The sequence below is a fragment of the Pseudonaja textilis genome, chromosome 11, assembly GCF_049901715.1.
Source record: "Pseudonaja textilis isolate UNSWEBS1 chromosome 11, rPseTex1.2, whole genome shotgun sequence".
In the NCBI taxonomy this organism is placed as follows: Eukaryota; Metazoa; Chordata; class Lepidosauria; order Squamata; family Elapidae; genus Pseudonaja; species Pseudonaja textilis.
The window spans coordinates 21,876,954-21,895,565 of NC_142000.1; the positions used below are offsets into that span (position 1 = coordinate 21,876,954).

The window sequence follows — 18,612 nt, forward strand, 5'->3', positions numbered from 1 at the left end:
GCCTTCCCTGGTTTGGGATTTGGGGAGAAGTGGGTGCAACATGCCCTGGGGTTTTTTTGGGGGAAGAGAAAGAATTCCTCTCCCCCTTGAAGCCGAAGAGTTCAGCCCCAGAGAAATCTAAGCCCCGGTGCCGATTTCCTTTTGGAAACTCCAAAGAGAAACTCCAGTTTGGTGCTTACGCAAAGGCGGACCCGAATTCTCGGCTCCCCCAGGGCCAGAAGTCTCCCCACACCCAACGGCCCGTATTCTGGGGAAAAAACAAAAGGAAGAGAAAGGACGCCAAGAGGCAGAGCTCGGTCTGGGCTTCCGGCTCAATGGGAAAAAATACAAACGAGCGGAGGGACCATCCTGCCCACCCCATCCTGTTTTTATGGAAACTAATTCAATTCTGAAATGCAGGCCTCCGGTAAGGACAGGGGCCTGGGAATGGCCAGGAGCAGAAACATCCCCGGGCCCTGAAGGAACGCGGCCACTCGCAAATCTCTCTTTCTTTCCCGGGTGGTGGAGCAGATCTTCTGAACTCACAGCTTCCCAGAAACCCTGTCTTCTACGGCAGGGGTCTCCAACCTTGGCCACTTTCAGACTCGTGGACTTCAACTCCCAGAATTCCCCAGCCAGCCAGCCGTTTCTGTTTCTTTTTCTCTTATCCTCTCCAAAGAGGAGAGAGTGCAGAGGAAGGGATTACAAGAGAGTAAGCTTTGCTGGCTGAGGAACTCTGGGACTTACATTTATATACTTTAATTTTTCTCCTCTAGCCACTCATGCTACATGTCCCAAATCTTACAATATTCTGTTTCCTCCTTGTCTTTTAACTCCATCGTTAATTTGTCCATCTCTGCCCACTGAAGTGCCCCTTCCTAAGTAACCCTGTAGCCTCTGGCCATAAGGCTGGCAGCCTCCCCCTCCCCAAAACCCTGCCTTGCTGAAATGCCCCTGGGACTCTCCCACCCCCCCCCCCAAACCGGAGCCAAGGCCAGGAAGTCTCCAGCTCTGCCGTTGCCCAGTTGGGTAGCCTTTTAGGGGCCCCAGATGTGGCTGAGAGGTGGCTGCCAGCCCTGCAATTTATCCAAGCGCCAGGGGCCCCCCAGGCAGGGCAGGCTGATTCAGCCTTCCCTAACGAAAGAAGCACACACTCTCCAGAGAACTGAGTCAGGATGCCTTGTGGTGGCTGCCGCCTTCGCTTGAGTCACCGGGCGGGGCACCCTCCCCTTCTGGACACCCCGGTCCTGCCCTCCCCTTCCAACCCACCCAGGCTGCTGCAGGAGGTGCTTGACAGAGGGGAAACTCCGCGCCCCCCCCCTCCCCAGCTTCTCTCTTCCCCTCCTGCCAGTCAGATGCAGAAATGCCAACACCCCCCCCCCCACACACACACACACAGATCAGGCCAGCCTGGGTCTACCAGACTTCACAAGAAGCATCTTGGAAGTGAAATCAGTGTCCCTGAAGGCAGGGTTTCATGGTGTGTGTGTGGTGGGTGTGTGTGTGTGTGTACTGCCATCCAGACGCTCCTCAGCCGAGAGAGGAATCTGAAGAAGACACAAAAGTAACAGACACCAGGAGAGAAACAAAGAAGCGCCTCTTTGATCTCCCGGCCTTGACAGCCCGTTGGAGGAGCCAACATTTAGTGGGATCCAGGCTTCGGCCTCCACACCTTCTGGAGCCGAGGCCCAGCTTTCATAAGCAATGCTGGGGGCTCCAATGGGATGAAACTACAGCTCCCACAATCCCCAGCAGGCTGGCCCCAAAGATCAGAGAGACCCAAGCCGTGGAAGACTCCGGCCATTTTTAATCTCTTGAATTTTGGGGGGACCACTTCCTAGGTTGGAGGAAGCACCCCAAAGAGTAAGGGGTTGCCTTCCCCAATGAAGCACTCTGGCTCCTCTTTGCCTGCTGCGGGATCCACGACCCTCCCCAGCCAAGACACACCCCAAAGCAATTAATCCAGGCTGTGCAGAAACACAAGGCTGCTCAGCCCACAGGGCCCACGGGAACCCTTCCCGCCCACCTAACCCGGCAAACTTGTCTGCCAAGTTGCTATTTTTCCTTTTTCCGACCATCATCTGTTCTGCTGTGCCGGGAGATTTAGATTAGCTAGGAAGCAGGAAATGGTTGGATTTCTTGCTTTCTAGCTAAGCAGAGCCGAACCTCCCTTAGGACTGAAGGTTTGCTTGCAAGCAAATTCAGTGCAGACTCACCGCAAGCAAATTTGAGAGACTGAGCTAGCCGATGGCAGATAGATAGATCACTCAATGATTCTGTGAGCAAGTCAATCTGCCTGCTTTGCCTGATTTTGGATAAAAGTTGCTTTTTTATATAAAACATTCAATATTTACATAAATATTTATATTTACATACAAGCCATGCCCAGCCAGTCACATGACCACCAAGCCACACCCATAAATTAGGCCATGCCCACATAACCGGTTAGTGGTCCCTGGGATTTAAAATTATGAGTTTGGTGGTCCCTGAGGCCCAAAAGGTTGGCGACCCCTGACCTAAACCACCTTCTGCTGTGCTCCAGCAAAAGAGGAAAAGAAAAACTGCTGTTTTAGCAATAGCCTTTAGACTCGTATGCCGCTTGACGGTGCTTTCCAGCCCTCTCTAAGGGGTTTACAGTCAGCATTTTGCCCCCAACAATCTGGGTCCCCGTTTTACTGTCCTCGGAAGGATGGAAGGCTGTGTCAACCTTGAGCCTGGTGAGATTCGAACTGATGACAGCGAACCGAATTAGCCTGCAATGCTGCAATCCCCTCACTGTACCACCACGGCTCTTTACTTGCCCAATTGCACATGTTCACCTTTAACAGTGTGACCCCGTCCACACCTAATCAGGAGCCCAATGGGAGTTTCCCCATGGCCTCCCTCTTTTAGCATTCCTCCAGCCTGCACTACAACACCCATCGCTCTTTCCCCAATCTAGTCCTTATACTCCAGAGAATATTATTTTTCTCCTCCGAGATGAACAAACAAACAAACCCTCGGATCTTTATGCCGCAAGACCATCGATCAGCTAGTGGCTAAAAAGCCAGACCAATTAGAAAAACCCCACATGTGGCAACTTAAGTCAACCGTCCGTCAGTGCCTGTGTAATTGCGTGCAGCATTTATGATTAATCATGTGCAGGTTACCCAAACAGTTAAGAGAAGCACAGCTTCCTGGTTCAGTGTGGGAAGAGAGAGAAACCAGCTCCAGCTGTCTCCCTTCTTCCTGCCACGGGAGAGAGAGAGACTCTCAAAACGATTCCGTCAGCGGCGCAAGAAAGAGAGTGGCGGGAAGTGGCCCTGCTCTGCGCATTACTCTTTCTTTCCTTCAGCATAACTGTTCCAGGCACAAACCTCTCTCGTGGGCAGGGCAAACTAGCCAAACATCCTGGAAAAGAGATGAAGGGTGCCAGATGGAGCAGCAACAAACGGGGAAAAAACTTTTCACAACAAGTGCTCTCGCTGTCCCGTATTTCTCCACTGTTATTACCAATGTTACACACACACACAAAAGACACACTGCAGGGGATCAAAGCTTGAGCACTGTAGCAAAAGTCCAAGAGCACTAAGGGTCCCTTGGAGGTGAGCTGCTTCCATTTTACGGGCAGATAAAACCTCTGGGAGACACAAGGGAGTTCCTGGTCGGAAAGCGGAGCCAAGGAGAAGCCTTCCAAGCCAGCTGGAATCCCAGCGGTGCCCTTTTATTTCTCCCTACGAGAAGGAGACGAGAAGAAGCCCCCCCCTCCTGCCCCCCCCTCCCCCAGTGCAGCTCTGGGTTCAAAGGGATGAGAGGAAGACCCAAAAGGGGATCCAGGCCAGAACAGACAGCAGCAAATCACTTGGGGGGGGAGGGAGTCTGCAGAGCAGGACGTTTCCTGTTTCTCCTCCAACTCTTACCCCCCTCAGGCTTGGCCACTTGATGATGTGTGGACTTCAACTCCCAGAATTCCCTAGCCATCCAGAATTTCAGGAGTTGAAATCCACATACCTTCAAGCGGCCAAAGTTGAATAACACCGTCTTTTATCTTTTTGAGGCACTGTAGCCCATCGTGAATTTTACGGAAATGTTCATACAAAGTCATCATGAGGTTCTGGGAAAGCATTGACCGAAAAAAATGTCCAGCCCCCCCCCCACTTCACTGCAGCCCCACAACCTGGCCGGAGATGCCTTGGAGCATCTCTTCCATGCGAAGACTCCGGAGAAACCTGCCGAACCCGGAACAGCAACAGGATCCTGACCTAAACTAAGACGAAAGCCCGAAAGTGGCTGTGGGATGCTGTGCATCCAGGCGCCCAAAACTAAGCACTGTAAACACGGCAACATTGGAAAATCTCTCCGACATATCAAATTTGCACCACTCTTGCAGGCCAAAGGGCCTTCAAGGCAGCTGAGGCCAAACCTTGGAACTATAGAGAGTTGAAAAGAGTTGAATGCATCCAGGCTGCAGAAAAGCCACCGGATTATGTAATGGAGGTAAACAGGTCTGCTGTTCTTACCGCCTGTCCTTGTCAGGAATGGTGGCCTAAAAATGCTCCTTCTGGACAGAGCAACATTTGCAGGTATGAAACTTTTCACATCCTGCAGGCTTGGTGAGCGCCCGGTGGGGCAGGGAAGAGGGAGGGAGGGAGAGAGGGAGGGAGGGAGAGACCCACAGGAACCTTCTTTTGCCACTCAAGGGATTAGCCTTGGGTTGCCAAGGCAAACTGCAAGGAAAGCCCCCCTGCTGGCCTGAGGCTCCCCAAATATTGCAAGTTTCATTTCTCCACCAGGCCACGGGACTCTGACCAAAAGTGAAACTTCAGCAGGACTTTTTCCGAACTCCAAGCAGAAGTGGTGGCCACGCTAAGGGGAGGAATCGGGCCCATCTCAACCACTGACTAGCATCGAGGGCATCCATATGCTGGTTGCATGTCTGCTGACATGCCTCTGCATCACTCGCCCCTCCCCTCCCCAAACACACACACACACACGCATTCACCATTCAATCTGTCTTGGCAGCTTGACCCTCTCTCCACTTCTCTGGGCTCAAAAAGGAAGCCACTCCTGAGCGCTGACTTCCTCTCCCCAACACACTCACACACAGCCTAACGAAGGCACAAAAGAGCTGCCCCTCTTTCCTGCAACAGTATTCCTCAACCTCGTAACTTGAAGGGGTGTGGACTTCAATTCCCAGAATTCCCCAGCCAGCTCTGTCCCTTCCTGAAACAGCTGTTGCTTTGTGGGCTTGATCCTTCTGGGATACCAGGGCTGCTGCCAAGGGGCTCCCCTCAAAAGGGTTGGAAGGATGAGCTTTGCGACGAGTTTAAGCCTTTGATTACCAGCAGAATATGCTTTTATCTCATCCGGCCGTAAGAAAAGGACTGTATTTTGAATATAGACTGCTCTGCTTGCATGCAGTACCACCCGTCACCACAATGCCTAACTGGGAGCCCTTCCTGGTAGTGGTTTTTTTTTTTTTTGCAAGCTTCTACTACAGAGCCCATCCTTCCCACTCTGAGCAGACAAACCTGGGCTATTTGAACCTCTGATGTTGTAGTATCTGGCTTCACTGGAGGGGGGGAGGGGGTGTCATTTTGCTCAAAAGTTATCATTCCTGCCTTAAAGGCACAGTGCAGTGCAGTCGCACACTTTCAAAAACAGTTAAAATTCCCATGTGCAAACTACTATTTTCTCTGGTTGGGTGAAAGATAACTTTCTCTTCCAAAATGTCTGCAGAAGGACCCAATTTACGGGAACCAAGCAGGTTTCAAGTTGAAGAGCACTTTAAAAAGTGCTTATAGCCGAAAACGGGTTTCTTGGTGAGAAGCAAAGCACCCTAATCTGCAAAGAAGTCGGGGTTGATGGCGGGGAAGAAGGAGAAGGAAGTATGTAGTCTCTATGGGAGGTGGTGACCCTTGGAGAGCTGTGTGCAACGCAATTTCATTTCAATGTATGCCGATAAGAGTACATTCAAAGTGACAATAAAGTCAGAGGTCTCCAAACGTGGCAACGTTAAGACTTGTGGTTGGACGCTGAAGAGACGCAATCCATTCACCCCCAGAGAACCCCAAAGATGCTCCTGGTTCTCGTCCTTGAACAACCTGGATGGGCGCAGGCCCCACCCTCCTCCTGCTGCTGCTGTATAAACTGGTTGCTGGGCCTTCATAACAGTCCAAGGATGGGCAGGGATGTAGGCCTTGGCTAAATATTTGTGTAAAAGAGATTGGCTGCACAGGGATTTTCAAACACAGGACGCCTGATCTCTCTCTCTCTCTCTCTCTCTCTCTCTCTGTGCTGGGAATGGGGAGAAAAAGAGAGAAAAGGCGGAATCCCTTGGGATGGGAGGAGAAGCCAGGAAAATTAGGCAGACGCCAGGAGGGGAGGGAAAGGGCCGTGGTAAAGCCAAGCCTTCTAAGGGGGCAGATTTTTAACCCCCAATCAGAATAATCCTCAAATGGAGTAAGAGGCAGACTAAGAAACTTGCATCACCTCGTTTCACAACAGATTGCAGCCAAAGAAGCTTTGAGGATCCTCAAGTTCACATACCTGAGCATGTGTACCTGCATGTGCCTGTTTTAAGACAGACGTGAGGAAAAGGGATCCTCACACAAACAACCTAAACTCATGAGCCGTCTCCATGATACCATCTGGGCCCCCGTCTCCCCACTGACTCCAGGGCGGCCACCGTGAAGAAGACCAGAAGAGCCCGTGAAAAACTGGTTGCGCAGGCTACCCCGGCGATGACTAAACAGGGAAGAGTTTGCCTTCTCCAGCGGCCTCCGCATCCCCAGGGAATTCGCTTCTGGCTGAAAGGGGGCTCTACCCTAAAACAATCATAGTTCCGGCTTCTAGAAATTCCCTGGGTTTGCTGACAGTGCCAGAGACGGAGCAAGCCAATCCTGAGCATTAAGTGCAGAGGCCGCCAGGTTCTTGGCTGATGACCTCCCCCTCTGCTTTTCTGCAGATTTTGGCCTGGGAAGGCAAGGCTACCTCACACTTTGATGTCTGCCGGTCTCTGCAAGGCCACATGCCGTAGCACCTTCTGACACAGCCTCATCCAAGTCTTTCCCACATCTGGTCTCTACGGTGAGGAGCCAAAGCAGGAGGCTGGGAGGCCCCTCTGCCTGTTTCCCTCAAGCCCAGAGAATGGGGGTGTATCGGGGGGAATTCCCCGTTCTTCTTCCACTGTGCTTTGAGGGGAGAGCTCTTGGTCCCTGCAAAATCTCACACATTTCTATCACCCCTCCCTCTGCCGGCTCCCCTCTTCCCTGTCAGGGCAGAAGAGTCACTGCTCACACATTTTCCTTCCATCCAGCCTCTGGTCATCAGAATTCACAATCTGTGTGCTGACCCTTCACCTTTCACATAATGCAGCAGGCATTGGGAGGTGGCTTGTGATTCCAGCGGTCCTGTTTCATCCCTGAAGGTGCCCAGAAGAGGACTTTGCCTTTTGCAATCTGCACCCCTAAATGGCAGGGCCCTGAGTTTGTAGTGACCTGCAAAGTCCATTTGCGTCCCCACTAATTCAATTCCTTAAACAAATCACTCTAGTATAGGATCTACACAGCTTTGAAGATGTGTCCCCATTATGTGAACACATGTAATTGCTACCTTCACACAACACACCTACCTACCCAGCCAATTACTTTCACCCAGGGCGCTGCTGGGCTGACTGGCAAAACCCTTTGTTCTGACTTTTTTGGGCACTTCCAGCAGACTGGCTGGCTGGTGTCGGCTTCAGGGCAACCACAACAACTGGAAGCCAGACTGTTTTTGATCATTAACCGGCTCCCACCAGGTGATTCCGACCTGGGCGCCTGCAACATTCCTCCCGGGTTTGTTTACCAGGCTGGAGGGGCTCCAGCAGCCGAAGCTGGAAGCCTCTCAGGACGACAACTTCCCTTCTCGGCCGCCGCCTCTGCGGGCACGCAATGCAAACCGGGCCCAGGAGAAGCGCAGCCGCCCGCCCGCCCCGCCAGGAGGGCCAAGGAGAACTTGGGGTGCGGGAAGAGGGGGGGAGCTGCTGCCATGGCGGCTTCTAGCCCAGCCCGGCCAGACCCCGCCTCGGGTCGCCCGCTCCTGGGGAAGTCGTAGCCTTTCTCTCGGCTGGCCTGGGGCTGTTCACGGACCACCATCCGCCTCCAGCGCTTACGTGACAGCCAACGCGCTTCTGCGGGCTGGGGGGGGGGTGTCTTAAAGGTCATTTAGTCCATCCGTCCCCGAGACAGAGCGTCCGCAGCAGCCTTCCGCCCTCCGACGCCTTCAGGCAGGAAGCAGCCTCGCGGCCGGAGTGCGACGGGCGCGACCGGGTGCCCAAGCGCCCAAAGAGGCGGGCGATGCCCCCGCCCGGCCCGCCCAGGCCCCGCTTACCGGCCAGCAGCGAGAGCGGCAGCAGCAGCCAGTAAAGGACGCCGCACAGGACCCGCAGCTCCATCGCGGCGGGGCTTCAGTCGCAGGGTCGGCGGGCGGCCGTCGGCATCGTCCCGGCCCCGGGCTCCGAGTCCCGAAGCGGCGCCTGGCTGGGCGCAGTGCGGCGGCGGCGGCGGCGGCGGCTCCGTCGGTTTCGCGCCCCACCCGAGCCCAGCCGCCCTCTCTCGCCCTCGGCCCGCGGGAGCTCAGCCCGTCCCCGGGGAGGAGCGGGGGCGGTCTCGGCTCTGCCCCGCAGCCGGACCCAACCTCGGCCGGCCTTCCGCGCAGCGCAGCCCCGCTCGGCCGCCGATGTCCCGGCTCTCTCCGGCCGCGCACGTGCCAGCTCGGACCCTCCCGGTTAGAGCTGCTGCTGTGCCGCCTCCGCCTCCGCCCACCCGCCGGGGCCGCCCCCCCCTCCCTCCCCTCCCCTGGCGCTATTGGCCGGGCGGCAGCTCCACCTAGTGCCCGCTGCGACGGCCTCTCCGGCCCGACACGTCGGACCAGGCGGAGAGACCTCCAAAGGCCCGACTCGCCTGGCGGGGGCTGCTCAGCCTGGACTCGGGCGGCGATCCGGCTCCCACCCTGGAGGCTCGGAGGCTGCTTCTGCCCCCCTCCCCCCGCGACGTTGCCCCCGCTCCCTCCCAGAGCTCCGCGGTAGATGGAGCGGCTGCCTTCGCCCCCTGCCCTCCGAAGGCCCGCAGGCGAACCGACGCCCCCGCCCCCCCCGCCCAGGTGTCCGATGTCTGGCCTCACCTGGAGTCCGGGCCGGCTTCTCGCTCCCAGCCGCAGGAGCTCCGGAGGCCCCCACAAGCGCTGCCCCGCCTCAGCCGGGACCCTGCCGGGGGGCGTCGGGCAAAGTAGCAGAAAGCCCCGCCAGCTCCGGTGTAGAAGCTAGCGGGGGCGCCGAGGAAACCAGCCCCGGAGCGGAGTTTCCTGACGCGCGTTGCGAGGCCTTCGGAGTGAGAGAGACGCGGGTCCCACTTCCGAACGGAGCCCCAAAGCAAGAGGGCAGCAGGAGGCCCTTCGGGGGGGAAGCGGGCCTGAGGCAGCCACGGGGCAGGGCCAGGTCCTGGACGGGCCGGGCCGAAGCGCAGCCGGCGGAGAGGCTTCCAGGCGGCCCCTGCCCGGGTCCTGGCTGAGGGTCCGCCCCAGGGCTCTGACCCGGGGACGCTGCCTGGGGATAGGACCGTCTGAACCCGGCCTCTTTCGTGAACGGGACAAACGAGGGGCAGGAAACGGTGCGGAGGCGAGTTCGCACATTGCCCGAGCCCGGGTGCGAGGGGGGCTCCCTCGGCAGGGGCTGCAACCGTCGCCCGAACGCCCCCCTGGCAGCGGACTGCGGCCTAAGGCCGGCCGGGGATCGTGACTGCCCCCCGCGGCCTCCCCGAGAAGCGAGGCCGGCCCGTCGGGAGGTCCCGGCGGCGGCGCGGCCCCTTTAAGAGCGCAGCGCGGGAAAAGCGGGGGCGGGGCTTAGCCGGCCCGCGAAAGTGGCCACTTTGTATCCGCAGCAGCAGCAGCATCGGCGGGCGAGATGGCGCAGCTCCGCCTGACCCGCTTCTTCCTGCAGAGCAAGGCCGGCCGGGAGCGGCAGCGGGGCGCCAAGCGGCGGAAAGGGGCGGCGGGGGAGCCGGACGGCGACTGGGCCGGCCCCGCTGAGCAGAAGCCGCGGCTGGGTCCGCCCGGGACTCCGCTCGCCTCCGCACCCCCGCCGGCCGGGCCGCCCAGCAGGAAGAGGCGCCGCTCGGAGCCCGAGCTGGAAGCGGAGCGGAGCCCCGTCGCCCCGCATCGCCGCCCGCCCAAAGGGGGCGCCAGGAAGAGGCTGCTGATGCCCCCGGAGGAGGAGGCGGCGGTGAGTGTGTGTGTCCCCCCCCCCGCCCCCGCGTGGCTCCTCTTCTCCCAGGCGGCCTCGATCCGGATTGACGGCCTGCCGGCTCGCTGCCAGGTCAGAGCCGCTGTGGGCGTCCGAGCCCCGGTCTGGGTTGGACGGAGCCTCCTCCCCGCGACCCGGTCCGGCTGGGCTGGGCTGGGGGGCCGCTTGGTCTCCTCCACGTGTTGCTCTGATGCTGCTCCGTTTTCCGATGCCCGGTCGTGTGAAGGGAACTCCGGATAATGCCAGGCTGCCCAAGTTTTCCAGGCTGCCTGTTCTTGCTCGCTAATTTGTATTTATTAATTAAAGAAATCCCCTCTACAAAGGGACCCCGGGCATGAGCCAGGTTCCCTTGAGTGCCAGGGCCTTGTGCGTGCGTGCGTGCGTGCGTGTGTGTATGTGAAAGAGAGACCTCCAAGGGTTGACTGAGGCTCTGCTCTGCTTCTGTTTCAGGTCTCTGCCTGCCCCTCATCCACAGCAGCTCTGGCGCCCGCCAGGCCCCCCTCCCTGGATAAGGAAGCCAAGGAGCTGGTGAACGAGATTCTCTCACCTGGCTTGAAGTTGGGGGGGACCTCGGGGACTGTGGCTGGTCCAGAGGAGAAGGTGAGGGAGGGCAGGGCTGGCCGGGGAATCCTGGGAGTTCAGGGGGCTTAAAAGTTGCCAAAATCGGACACCCCTGCATTGCAGACTCGACCTGGCCTAAAAATCATCAGTGCCAATCTCCCTGTCTTTGTGCCCTGGCCAGCCTCCCTTGCTCTCCCCCCCCCCTAATGCACCTTCGACCCTTGCCTTTTCCCTGAGGCGGGGGTTTTGCAAAGGGGCGGGGGGCACTGCTTCATTCTTGAATCCCAGCCCAGCAAAACGGGAGGAGGGGGCGGCCAGCCTTGCTGAGATCTCCCCCCTCTGCGCAGGATGCACCCCAAAAGCAGCTCCTGGAGCTGAAGGGCCGTCTGGGCAAGATCCACAGCCTGGTGCAGAAGATCAAGGGCGGAAGTGCCAACCTGGAATCTGGTGGCGACCTAAAGGGCCGACTGGAACGGGCCCGGCTGCTGGAATCCCGGATCCGCCAGAGGAAGCTCTCCCCACAAGAGGGGAGGAAGGACCCGGCACCCACAGCAGAGACCAGGTGGGGAGAGGGCTCTGCCCATCCTGAAGCAGAGGTGGGGGGGCGGGGCGGGGCTGGTCGCTGGCACGACTGGCTCCCCTGAGAGCCGGTCTGGTTCAGCCGGCTGGACCGAGAAGCCCACCGTTTGAAGCCTCTCTCCCCCTCCTGGCTTAGTGAGAAGGCGCCGGCCTATCAGCGCTTCCACACCCTCGCCCAAGATGTGCCCCCCGGTCTGCTCCTGCCGTACAAATACAAGGTGCTGGCCGAGATGTTCCGCAGCACCGACACCATCGTGGCCATGATGTTCAACCGCTTGGAAGCAGTCACCTTTGCCAAGGTCAAGCAGGGCGTGCAGGAGATGACACGCAAGTGAGTTTATTTTTCAGGTGCTGGATTGGAGACCTCTGGGCACCCCTTTAGACCCAGGGCCTCCAACCTTGGCACCTTGAAGACTGGTGGACTTCAATCCCCAGAATTCCTCCTCCAGTCATGTTAGCTCAGGAATTATGGGGGTTGAAGTCCACCAGTCTTCAAGTGGTGAAGGTTGGACACCCGTTTAGACCCAAGACTGGAGCTTTGAGGACGCGGCTTCTCATCCACGCAGGGCTCGCTCTGGGCCTGGTCGTCATTTTCTGGAAAGCGAATGTTGCCCACTAACCCGCTTCCTGCCCTGTAGGCGCTTTGAAGAACGGCACTTGGGGCAGATAAAGACGGTGTACCCAGGTTCTTACATCCTGCGCCAAGAGAGAAACATCCCTACCTTTGGTGGACCGGGAAAGCAGGGCGCCTACCAGCTGACGATCGAGCCAGAGGTGGGAACAGGTGGGTCTGGGCAGGCGGCCACCTGCTTTCACAAGCGCTTTGTGTGAGCTCAGCCTTGGTGTTTGTCTGCAGGGGCGTCTGGCCTCTTTCCTCCAGCAAGAAAGCTCTTTTTGCGGTTTCCCGTCAAGAAACGAGGACCTGGTGATGCCCATCTGGATGCCACTTCGCTTCCCTAAAGCGTGGGGGGTGTTGCGGTGGGGGGCTGAGATGGGAGGGGGCACCGATTCCTCCTCTCTCCCCCAGGGGAGAAACTGACCGCATCCCGGCTGATGGAGCGTCGGAGCATCTTCTGCAAGAACTTGACGGCCAGGGTCAAGGAGCACCACAAGGCAAGCACTTCTGGGGGGCGGGCAGCTTGGCACCCTCCCCCACCGGCAGGGCAGGAAGGTGGCATTTCCCATTTCGTGAGACGTGTGCTTGGCCTCCCCTAGGCGTTCCTGGCTTCTCTGGACCCTCCGATGGCGATAGCAGAGGATGAGCTAACCCGCTGGCACCCTCGCTTCCCGGTAGACGAAGTGCCCGAGATCGTGCCCGCCGAGCTGCCCCAGCCTCCCCACGTGGACAGGGTCACCACCGCGCAGGAGGTGCTGGCCAAGGCCCAAGGCATGCTGACGCCCAAGGTACAGCCTGGGCGGGTTGCTCTGCACACCACAAGCCTGTGCAGAGGGTTTTTAGCCAGAGCGCCTGCCTTTTCGCCTATCCCCAAACAGATGGAAAAGGCCTTGACCAACCTGGTCCTACGGACGGCAGGCAGCAGCAGCAGCCCCCCCACCCCGCAGCCTCCTCGCCCAGCTCTGCCCGGAACCCCCAACAGCCTGAGAGGCGTCTCGCAGTCCTTGGTGGAAAGGGTGAGTTTACCCCCCCTCAAACGGTGGCTGCTGCCCAATCGGGGCACTGCCCTCTTCCCTGGGTGCACCTCTGACAACCAGCCTGCAATAATACCTTCCGCTAAGCCGGGGGATTCTGGGAGTTGAAGTCCAGACGTCTTGCCAGAGTTGGGGAAACCTGCTGTACAGCAGGCTAGCCTGGCGCCAGATGCCCACGGTTGGAATTCCAGCCACGGTGCCAAAGACCGCCCCTTACCCACCACCTCTCTCCCCAGGTCAGGGCCAAGGAGGCTCAGAAGCTGCAGGCGCTGATGACACGGAACCCTCAGCAGGAGCAGCGCCTGGCGATGCTGGGCCGCCTGCCGGAGATGGCGCGTATCCTGCGCAACGTCTTTGTGGCCGAAAAGAAGCAGGCCCTCTCCATGGAGCTGGCATGCCAGCGGATGACAGACAGCTACCAGGCGCTCATGCCCACGGGTGAGGCGGGTGGGCGGGCGGCTCTGGGGAAGGGAAGGGAAGGGGCTGCCCACTGTCCTTTGGCAACTAGGCCCAGTTACTCAGCAACCGCAAAGCCCAACCGCCTTTGGCAGCCCAGATGATTTGGCAACCCCAACAGGAAAACCAGCTGAGAAGATCCTGGATTGAGGGTTCTCCTGCCAAGCAACAAGTCCTCCCCAAGGTCTTAAAGAGCTGCGGGTTTCAACTCCCAGAATTCCCCAGGCAGGCAGCCATCTAAGTCCTCAAATCCACAGGTTTTCATCGTCTGCCAGTCACTCACCAGTCTTAGAATTTGCCAGCACTGGACATCCCTGTCCTAAACCATTTAAGGTTTGAGCCGATCGGTCCATCTAAATCTAGCACTGCCATTAGATTTAGTTAGCGCAGCATGATTTCCGGTCGGTTTCAAAAGATTCACCTGGAAACCACAGGCCAGAAATTTGATCTGCGGAAGAACTGCTTGTCCTGCTGAACGGAGATTCCGGTCCTTCCCCTGGGAAGGGGGCCTGGAGCCCCTCACCCTCCAGCAACGGCTTCCCTGTGTTTGGGAAGACCCCTGGCCCTCAAACAGGGCCGGCTCCTTATGTCCCCCTTTCCCCCCTGCAGGAGAGATGGAAAAACACCTCCACCTCTTCGCAGAGCTCCTGCCGGACTGGGTGCGCATCCTGCCCATTCGCCAAGAGAATTACCTGAAGCTGGACAAGGCCATGGACCTCAATATCGTAACCGAGAGGCTAACTGCGAGAAAGCGGGAAGAGGAGAGGCTCTGATTTGAAGTGGGGGGTGGGAGACGCCCAGAAAATGGACTTCCGGGGGAGCAGACGCCTGCTGCGTCTTCTACATAGAAAGAGGGGAGTGGGCTTCCTGTCCAATGGAAAACCCACAAGCTTTTGGGCAGCGCCATGACGGAGGGTGGGCATTATTACGCAATTCAACCGCTTTTTTAAAGGCACAAAACATTTTTTGTCTCTTGGGCAGTTGGGAAAAGGTGTGGCTGCTTTTCCCAGGAAGGGTGGGGGGGAGGTTGGAGTCCCACATCCTGTCCATGAGTTGAGAGCAAGGAGGAATACTCTGGGTTTTTTCTTTTTCTTTTAAAGAAAGGCTTGTTCTGTCTTGAAATGTGATTTGCATACGAAACTTGGCATTAAACTCCACTTACTTGAAGCTGGCCAAGCACATCTCTGCCCCCCCCCTCCCCTCCCTAAGTGCAAACAGAAGCTCAAGGCTGCTTGCAAAACGCTCCTAAATGGCCGGTGCCCCTTGAGCGGTTCTGCCGAGGCCCTCGGCATGCCCGACCCCCTGAACAGCAGGCCTGTGAGGCAGAGGGCTTCAAGAAACCCCACCGGGGCCAGGTATAAGAAGAGCAGTGCGTCTTTAATAGCGAATAGTTTTACAGAAGTGTTCATTCCTTCCAGCTGACGTCTAGGGTAGAGTGAGGAGGAGCCACAAAATACAACCCTCCCCTTGCAGGGCAGCTAGGAAAAAGCACCTCCTTCCCTAGTAAGTAATCCAAACTATGCAGGCGGACACACAGAGTCTCTACTACAGCTGGCCTAATCGAAGTGGGAATGCCAGGAACATTCGCTCGACTGAACTCAAATCTGGGGCATTAAGAGTGAAGTCAACATGGTTTTGTGGCTGGGTTGCTTAAGGCCCACTCAGCCAACTGGCTTTCTGCAGGCCGCGGGCCCATCCTTCTCTGGAACACATCCACACGCGCTCCAGCTACAACCAGCGGGGCTATATTGCCAAAGACCTCTGCCTGCCCTTGGTGTAGGTTCCAAATCGTACTTGGAAGTACTCGGTGCGCCGTTTCACCATGTAAGGAACCACACTCAGCACTTTCCGGATTGCTCAAGGTTTGGCCAGCATGCAAAGAAGTTGCACCCCGACCCCCCCTTGGGAAGTTTAGGATTTGGAAATTGGACGGTGGAGGAGGGGAGTTGCAGGGAGGACTAACTCCAGGCCTCAGTGGAATTGCAAGAGCGAGTAGAGGGGGAAGGGCTTCAGGGCTTCTACACCTTTGAGGAAGCTCAGCTCGATCAGCACCAGGCAGTCCAAGATGTCGGCCTGCAGCTTTGTCATCAGCTCGCAGGCGGCTCTCATGGTACCTAGGAGGGAGAGGAGCTGTTAGGGGGCCGAGAGGACAACGGGGCAAATGTGATGATCCATTCAGGTCCCGCCTTTCCTTCAAGAGCGCGACATCTCTCCGCCCCCAGTTCCCCACCTCTGCCAGGCTACCACCTGGGACGCCAATCACGGTGGCGATGTGGCCTCTGGGTTAGGTGCCATCCTCCTCTCCCTACCAGTTGTGGGGGTGGGACTCGGAGGAATGGATCCTGCCCTCCTTTGTGGGCTTGCAAGAGGCAGACGATGGCCATATGAGGAGAGAAGGCTGGAAGTGTTAGCCTCCCGTTTGATCCTTTGCCGTTCTTAAGCAGCAGAAACAATATGGCTGAACACGCCTCGCCAAGACCCGCTTTTGGGGTGGGGCTATAAAAATGGAACTTTTAAAAAAGAGGTGGTAAATTCCACGCTAAACCACAGCCTGAATTCACCGTCCCCACCTCTTCTTCCTTTACAGTTGAGTTCACTTGTGCACTCTGGGGAAATCCCTGAATTTCCCCCCAGGCCCCCCTGTCCCTGCCCAGCACATGGCACAGCGTGTCCTGCGACAGCAGAAGTTGCAAAGAATCTCGAAACAATGTCCTGGGTGTTGCAAGAAGCTAGCAATCATTTACCTCCCGTTGCCAGCAGATCATCAACTATGATGACTTTCTGTCCTGGCTCCACCGCGTCCTTCTGGACTTCCAGTTCCGCCTGCAGGGAGGAGGAGAACAAACGGCCTTTTACCTTAATCCTGCAGGTTGCCCTTGGCAGGCCAGCCAAAAGCCACGAACAGTTGGAAGGGACCTTGGAGGTCCTCTAGTCCAACCCCCTTCATAAGCAGACCACCTAAATACCGGTTCAGTCATGTGGTTATCCAATCTCTTCTTTAAAGCCACCAGTGTCGGAGCACCCACAACTTCGGTACAGCTTTGTCGGAGCTGCACAAACTCACCTTGCCGTATTCCAGCGCATAGGACATGGATTCAGTGGCTCCCGGGAGCTTCCCTTTCTTGCGGATGAGCAGGAATCCAACCCCCAACCTCTGGGCCAAAACTGGCCCAAAGAGGAAGCCACGGGAATCGAGGCCTGGCATAACAGAGCAAAGGAGGGTCAGCCCAGAGGGCAAGAAGCGGGTCTTTACAAGCAGCAGGTGAGGAACCACACCTGGGCCGGAGTGGAGGCAGTCAAGCACACCACCGGCTTTCCATAAAAAAACTTTGCACAATTAGGAGAAACCAGAAGTTCCAACTTTCTTTGGAGCAGACAAGAAAGTTATAGGGTTGGTGAGCTTCTCCAAAGATGACAGAACAGCGCATTATGCCACCAGCAACCAAAGCTAAGAAGGCACTGAGCTACTATGGCTCTGAGAGGTAGCTGTCGCCCAATTGCTGGAAGAGGGAAGGCAGGACGCCAGGTGCTGGGCTCTTCCCAGAGGGGACAAGGGGCCTCCTCGGCCTTTATCCATTGTGGCCCACCCCAAAGCTCCCCACCTGAGGCTGCAACCTCTCTGTGACTCACCTGCGATGTAGTCGATGTTCTTGTGGGAGGCTGTGATGTAGGACTCCAGCAGGTCGATCGCTGCTTTGAATGCCACGGGGTCCTTCAACATGGGGCTGATGTCCCTGGGGAGGGAGAAGGAAAGGATGGGGAGGGGCGCCCCAAGGCTGGAAGGGGCCCCTTCCTCAGGGAATCCCCTTGGGGCACTTTTCTACCCTTCCAGGGGGGTGGGGGGGGTGGCAGGGGGAGGGGAGGGCCTGCTTTCATAGGGGGCGCCTTGCCTCTGCTTGGCTTTCCGAGGTGGGGATGCAACCTGGGCCCGAGTCTTCCAGGAGTTCCTTTCACCCCCGAGTTTGCCCTTCCCGGACACGGGGAGCCCCGTCGCTCTGGAAGGGGCCGCCAAGAGGCTCGGGCTACGGCGACCGAGAGACCCATCGTCCCCTCCAACACGCGCCGCGGCGGCTCCCAAAGAGCTCGGGAGGCGGGACGGCGAAGAGGGGGTGAGCGGCAGCGGAGGGGGTTTCCCCTTCCGGGGAGGCGGCGGGGGAGCCCCACTTTCGGATCCCGCCCAGGGCGCCTTGCAACCAGGTGCGCTCCGCGGGCCCGATTCCCCTGCGGTGGAGCCGGCCCGGGCCAGGGGCATTTCAGGCGCTCGGGCGGCTTCGCCGGCTCTGCCCCAACGCCGCGCCGGAGGGCAGCGAAGGGGAGGCCCCCGCCCCCTTACCGGAAAAGGACCCCGGGCGACGGAAAGTCCGGGAAATCCCGAATCCGCTGGCGGATCAAGCGCCGCTTCTGCTCGTCCTCGGAGCTCATGGCGAAAAGGGTTCCTCCTTCTCCGCAGGAGCAACTGGCATGCGCAGGGAGGAACCACCGCGCTGGAGCGGGGGAGGCCGGGAGAGGCCGGGGGAGAGGGGAGGGCGGGCTTCCCGGGCCGAGCGGAGGATCTGCAGCCGCCCCCTCGCAGGGACAGGGTCGGCCCTTCCGGGAAGCCCCCGCCCCCCAGGGTCTGTGCCAAGCGGGGCTGCGGCCCTCCCTCCCTCCCTTCCCCTCCCAGGTGGGACAGAGAACCGCCTCGCCGAAGGTAAATCCCTCCCTGCCCGGGAATCTCAGCTCTGCTGGCTGGAGAATTCTGGGAGTTGAAGTCCACAAGTGGCCGAGCTCGGAGGCCTCTGTTGTAGCAGGGAGAGCAAGGAGCGCTGGACATCTGCCCTGCAGGCGCTTTTCCAAAAGGCCTTTTTCCCCCTTTGGAAAGGTTTTGCTTCTCACTCCGTTCTTGGACGAGAAGCGAAAGGCTTTCGAAGGAAAAGCAACCCAGGAAGTCCGGTTGCCTTTTGGAGGAAGCGCCTTGGGGACACCCTGGCCTGGAGGAGGGAGAACCTCCCTAGAGGCGGCGGCCTCGGCCTTTGCTCCCATCCCGGAGGGACCCCTCAAGCGCGCAGGGCCAAAGTCCCGGTTTCAAAGCAGGGCCTCCTAGCCCCCCCGTCCCTTTCTTGGGGCAACCCCCCACCAAAAGACAC

General features: G+C 58.2%; 3 protein-coding genes across 8 annotated transcripts in view; 1 reads left to right on the top strand and 2 right to left on the bottom strand.

Annotated features, from left to right (window-relative positions):
- The window catches only part of PIEZO1 (piezo type mechanosensitive ion channel component 1 (Er blood group)), a 58,781-nt gene extending 48,994 nt beyond the window's left edge, over nt 1–9,787 (bottom strand). For 2 of the 5 annotated variants that reach the window (XM_087940287.1, XM_087940286.1), the window contains exon 1: nt 9,124–9,787. Coding sequence is in view for 3 of the 5 variants with exons in the window: in XM_026719748.2 (XP_026575533.2) it covers nt 8,332–8,395 (64 nt within the window). In the remaining 2 variants the exon portion in view is untranslated. Of the gene's footprint in view, nt 1–8,331; nt 8,751–9,123 lie in introns of those variants that run through there. The other 3 variants (XM_087940285.1, XM_087940283.1, XM_026719748.2) reach the window with 2 other exon arrangements.
- Nucleotides 9,788–9,795: 8 nt separating this feature from the next.
- Nucleotides 9,796–14,653, top strand: CDT1 (chromatin licensing and DNA replication factor 1). 2 transcript variants are annotated; one of them, XM_087940303.1, is made up of 10 exons: nt 9,796–10,312; nt 10,691–10,840; nt 11,149–11,363; nt 11,517–11,711; nt 12,019–12,164; nt 12,408–12,493; nt 12,596–12,784; nt 12,875–13,012; nt 13,267–13,468; nt 14,096–14,653. In XM_087940303.1, the coding sequence occupies exons 1-10, from the start codon at nt 9,902–9,904 to the stop codon at nt 14,257–14,259; spliced, it is 1,896 nt and encodes a 631-aa protein (XP_087796429.1). In that variant the 5' UTR covers nt 9,796–9,901; the 3' UTR covers nt 14,260–14,653. The 2 variants fall into 2 exon arrangements, with proteins under 2 accessions (XP_087796429.1, XP_026575537.1); XM_026719752.2 differs by having other exon boundaries at nt 9,797–10,219.
- Nucleotides 14,654–14,844: 191 nt separating this feature from the next.
- Nucleotides 14,845–17,917, bottom strand: APRT (adenine phosphoribosyltransferase). Its single transcript, XM_026719774.2, has 5 exons — nt 17,820–17,917; nt 17,117–17,220; nt 16,551–16,684; nt 16,231–16,309; nt 14,845–15,600 (listed from the first exon to the last, which is right to left on the bottom strand). The coding sequence occupies exons 1-5, from the start codon at nt 17,906–17,908 to the stop codon at nt 15,458–15,460; spliced, it is 549 nt and encodes a 182-aa protein (XP_026575559.1). The 5' UTR covers nt 17,909–17,917; the 3' UTR covers nt 14,845–15,457.
- Nucleotides 17,918–18,612: the final 695 nt, after the last annotated feature.

What these genes read in the sequence shown, in the direction of transcription:
- CDT1 (XM_087940303.1), top strand. Translation starts at nt 9,902, where the DNA reads ATGGCGCAGCTCCGCCTGACCCGCTTCTTCCTGCAGAGCAAGGCCGGC. An exon ending in GCCTGCCGGCTCGCTGCCAG is followed by an intron (nt 10,313 to 10,690) that starts GTCAGAGCCGCT and finishes CTTCTGTTTCAG; the next exon opens with GTCTCTGCCTGCCCCTCATC. An exon ending in CCAGGCGCTCATGCCCACGG is followed by an intron (nt 13,469 to 14,095) that starts GTGAGGCGGGTG and finishes TCCCCCCTGCAG; the next exon opens with GAGAGATGGAAAAACACCTC.
- APRT (XM_026719774.2), bottom strand. Translation starts at nt 17,908, where the DNA reads ATGAGCTCCGAGGACGAGCAGAAGCGGCGCTTGATCCGCCAGCGGATT. An exon ending in ATGCGCTGGAATACGGCAAG is followed by an intron (nt 16,310 to 16,550) that starts GTGAGTTTGTGC and finishes TCCTCCCTGCAG; the next exon opens with GCGGAACTGGAAGTCCAGAA. An exon ending in TGATCTGCTGGCAACGGGAG is followed by an intron (nt 15,601 to 16,230) that starts GTAAATGATTGC and finishes TCTCCCTCCTAG; the next exon opens with GTACCATGAGAGCCGCCTGC.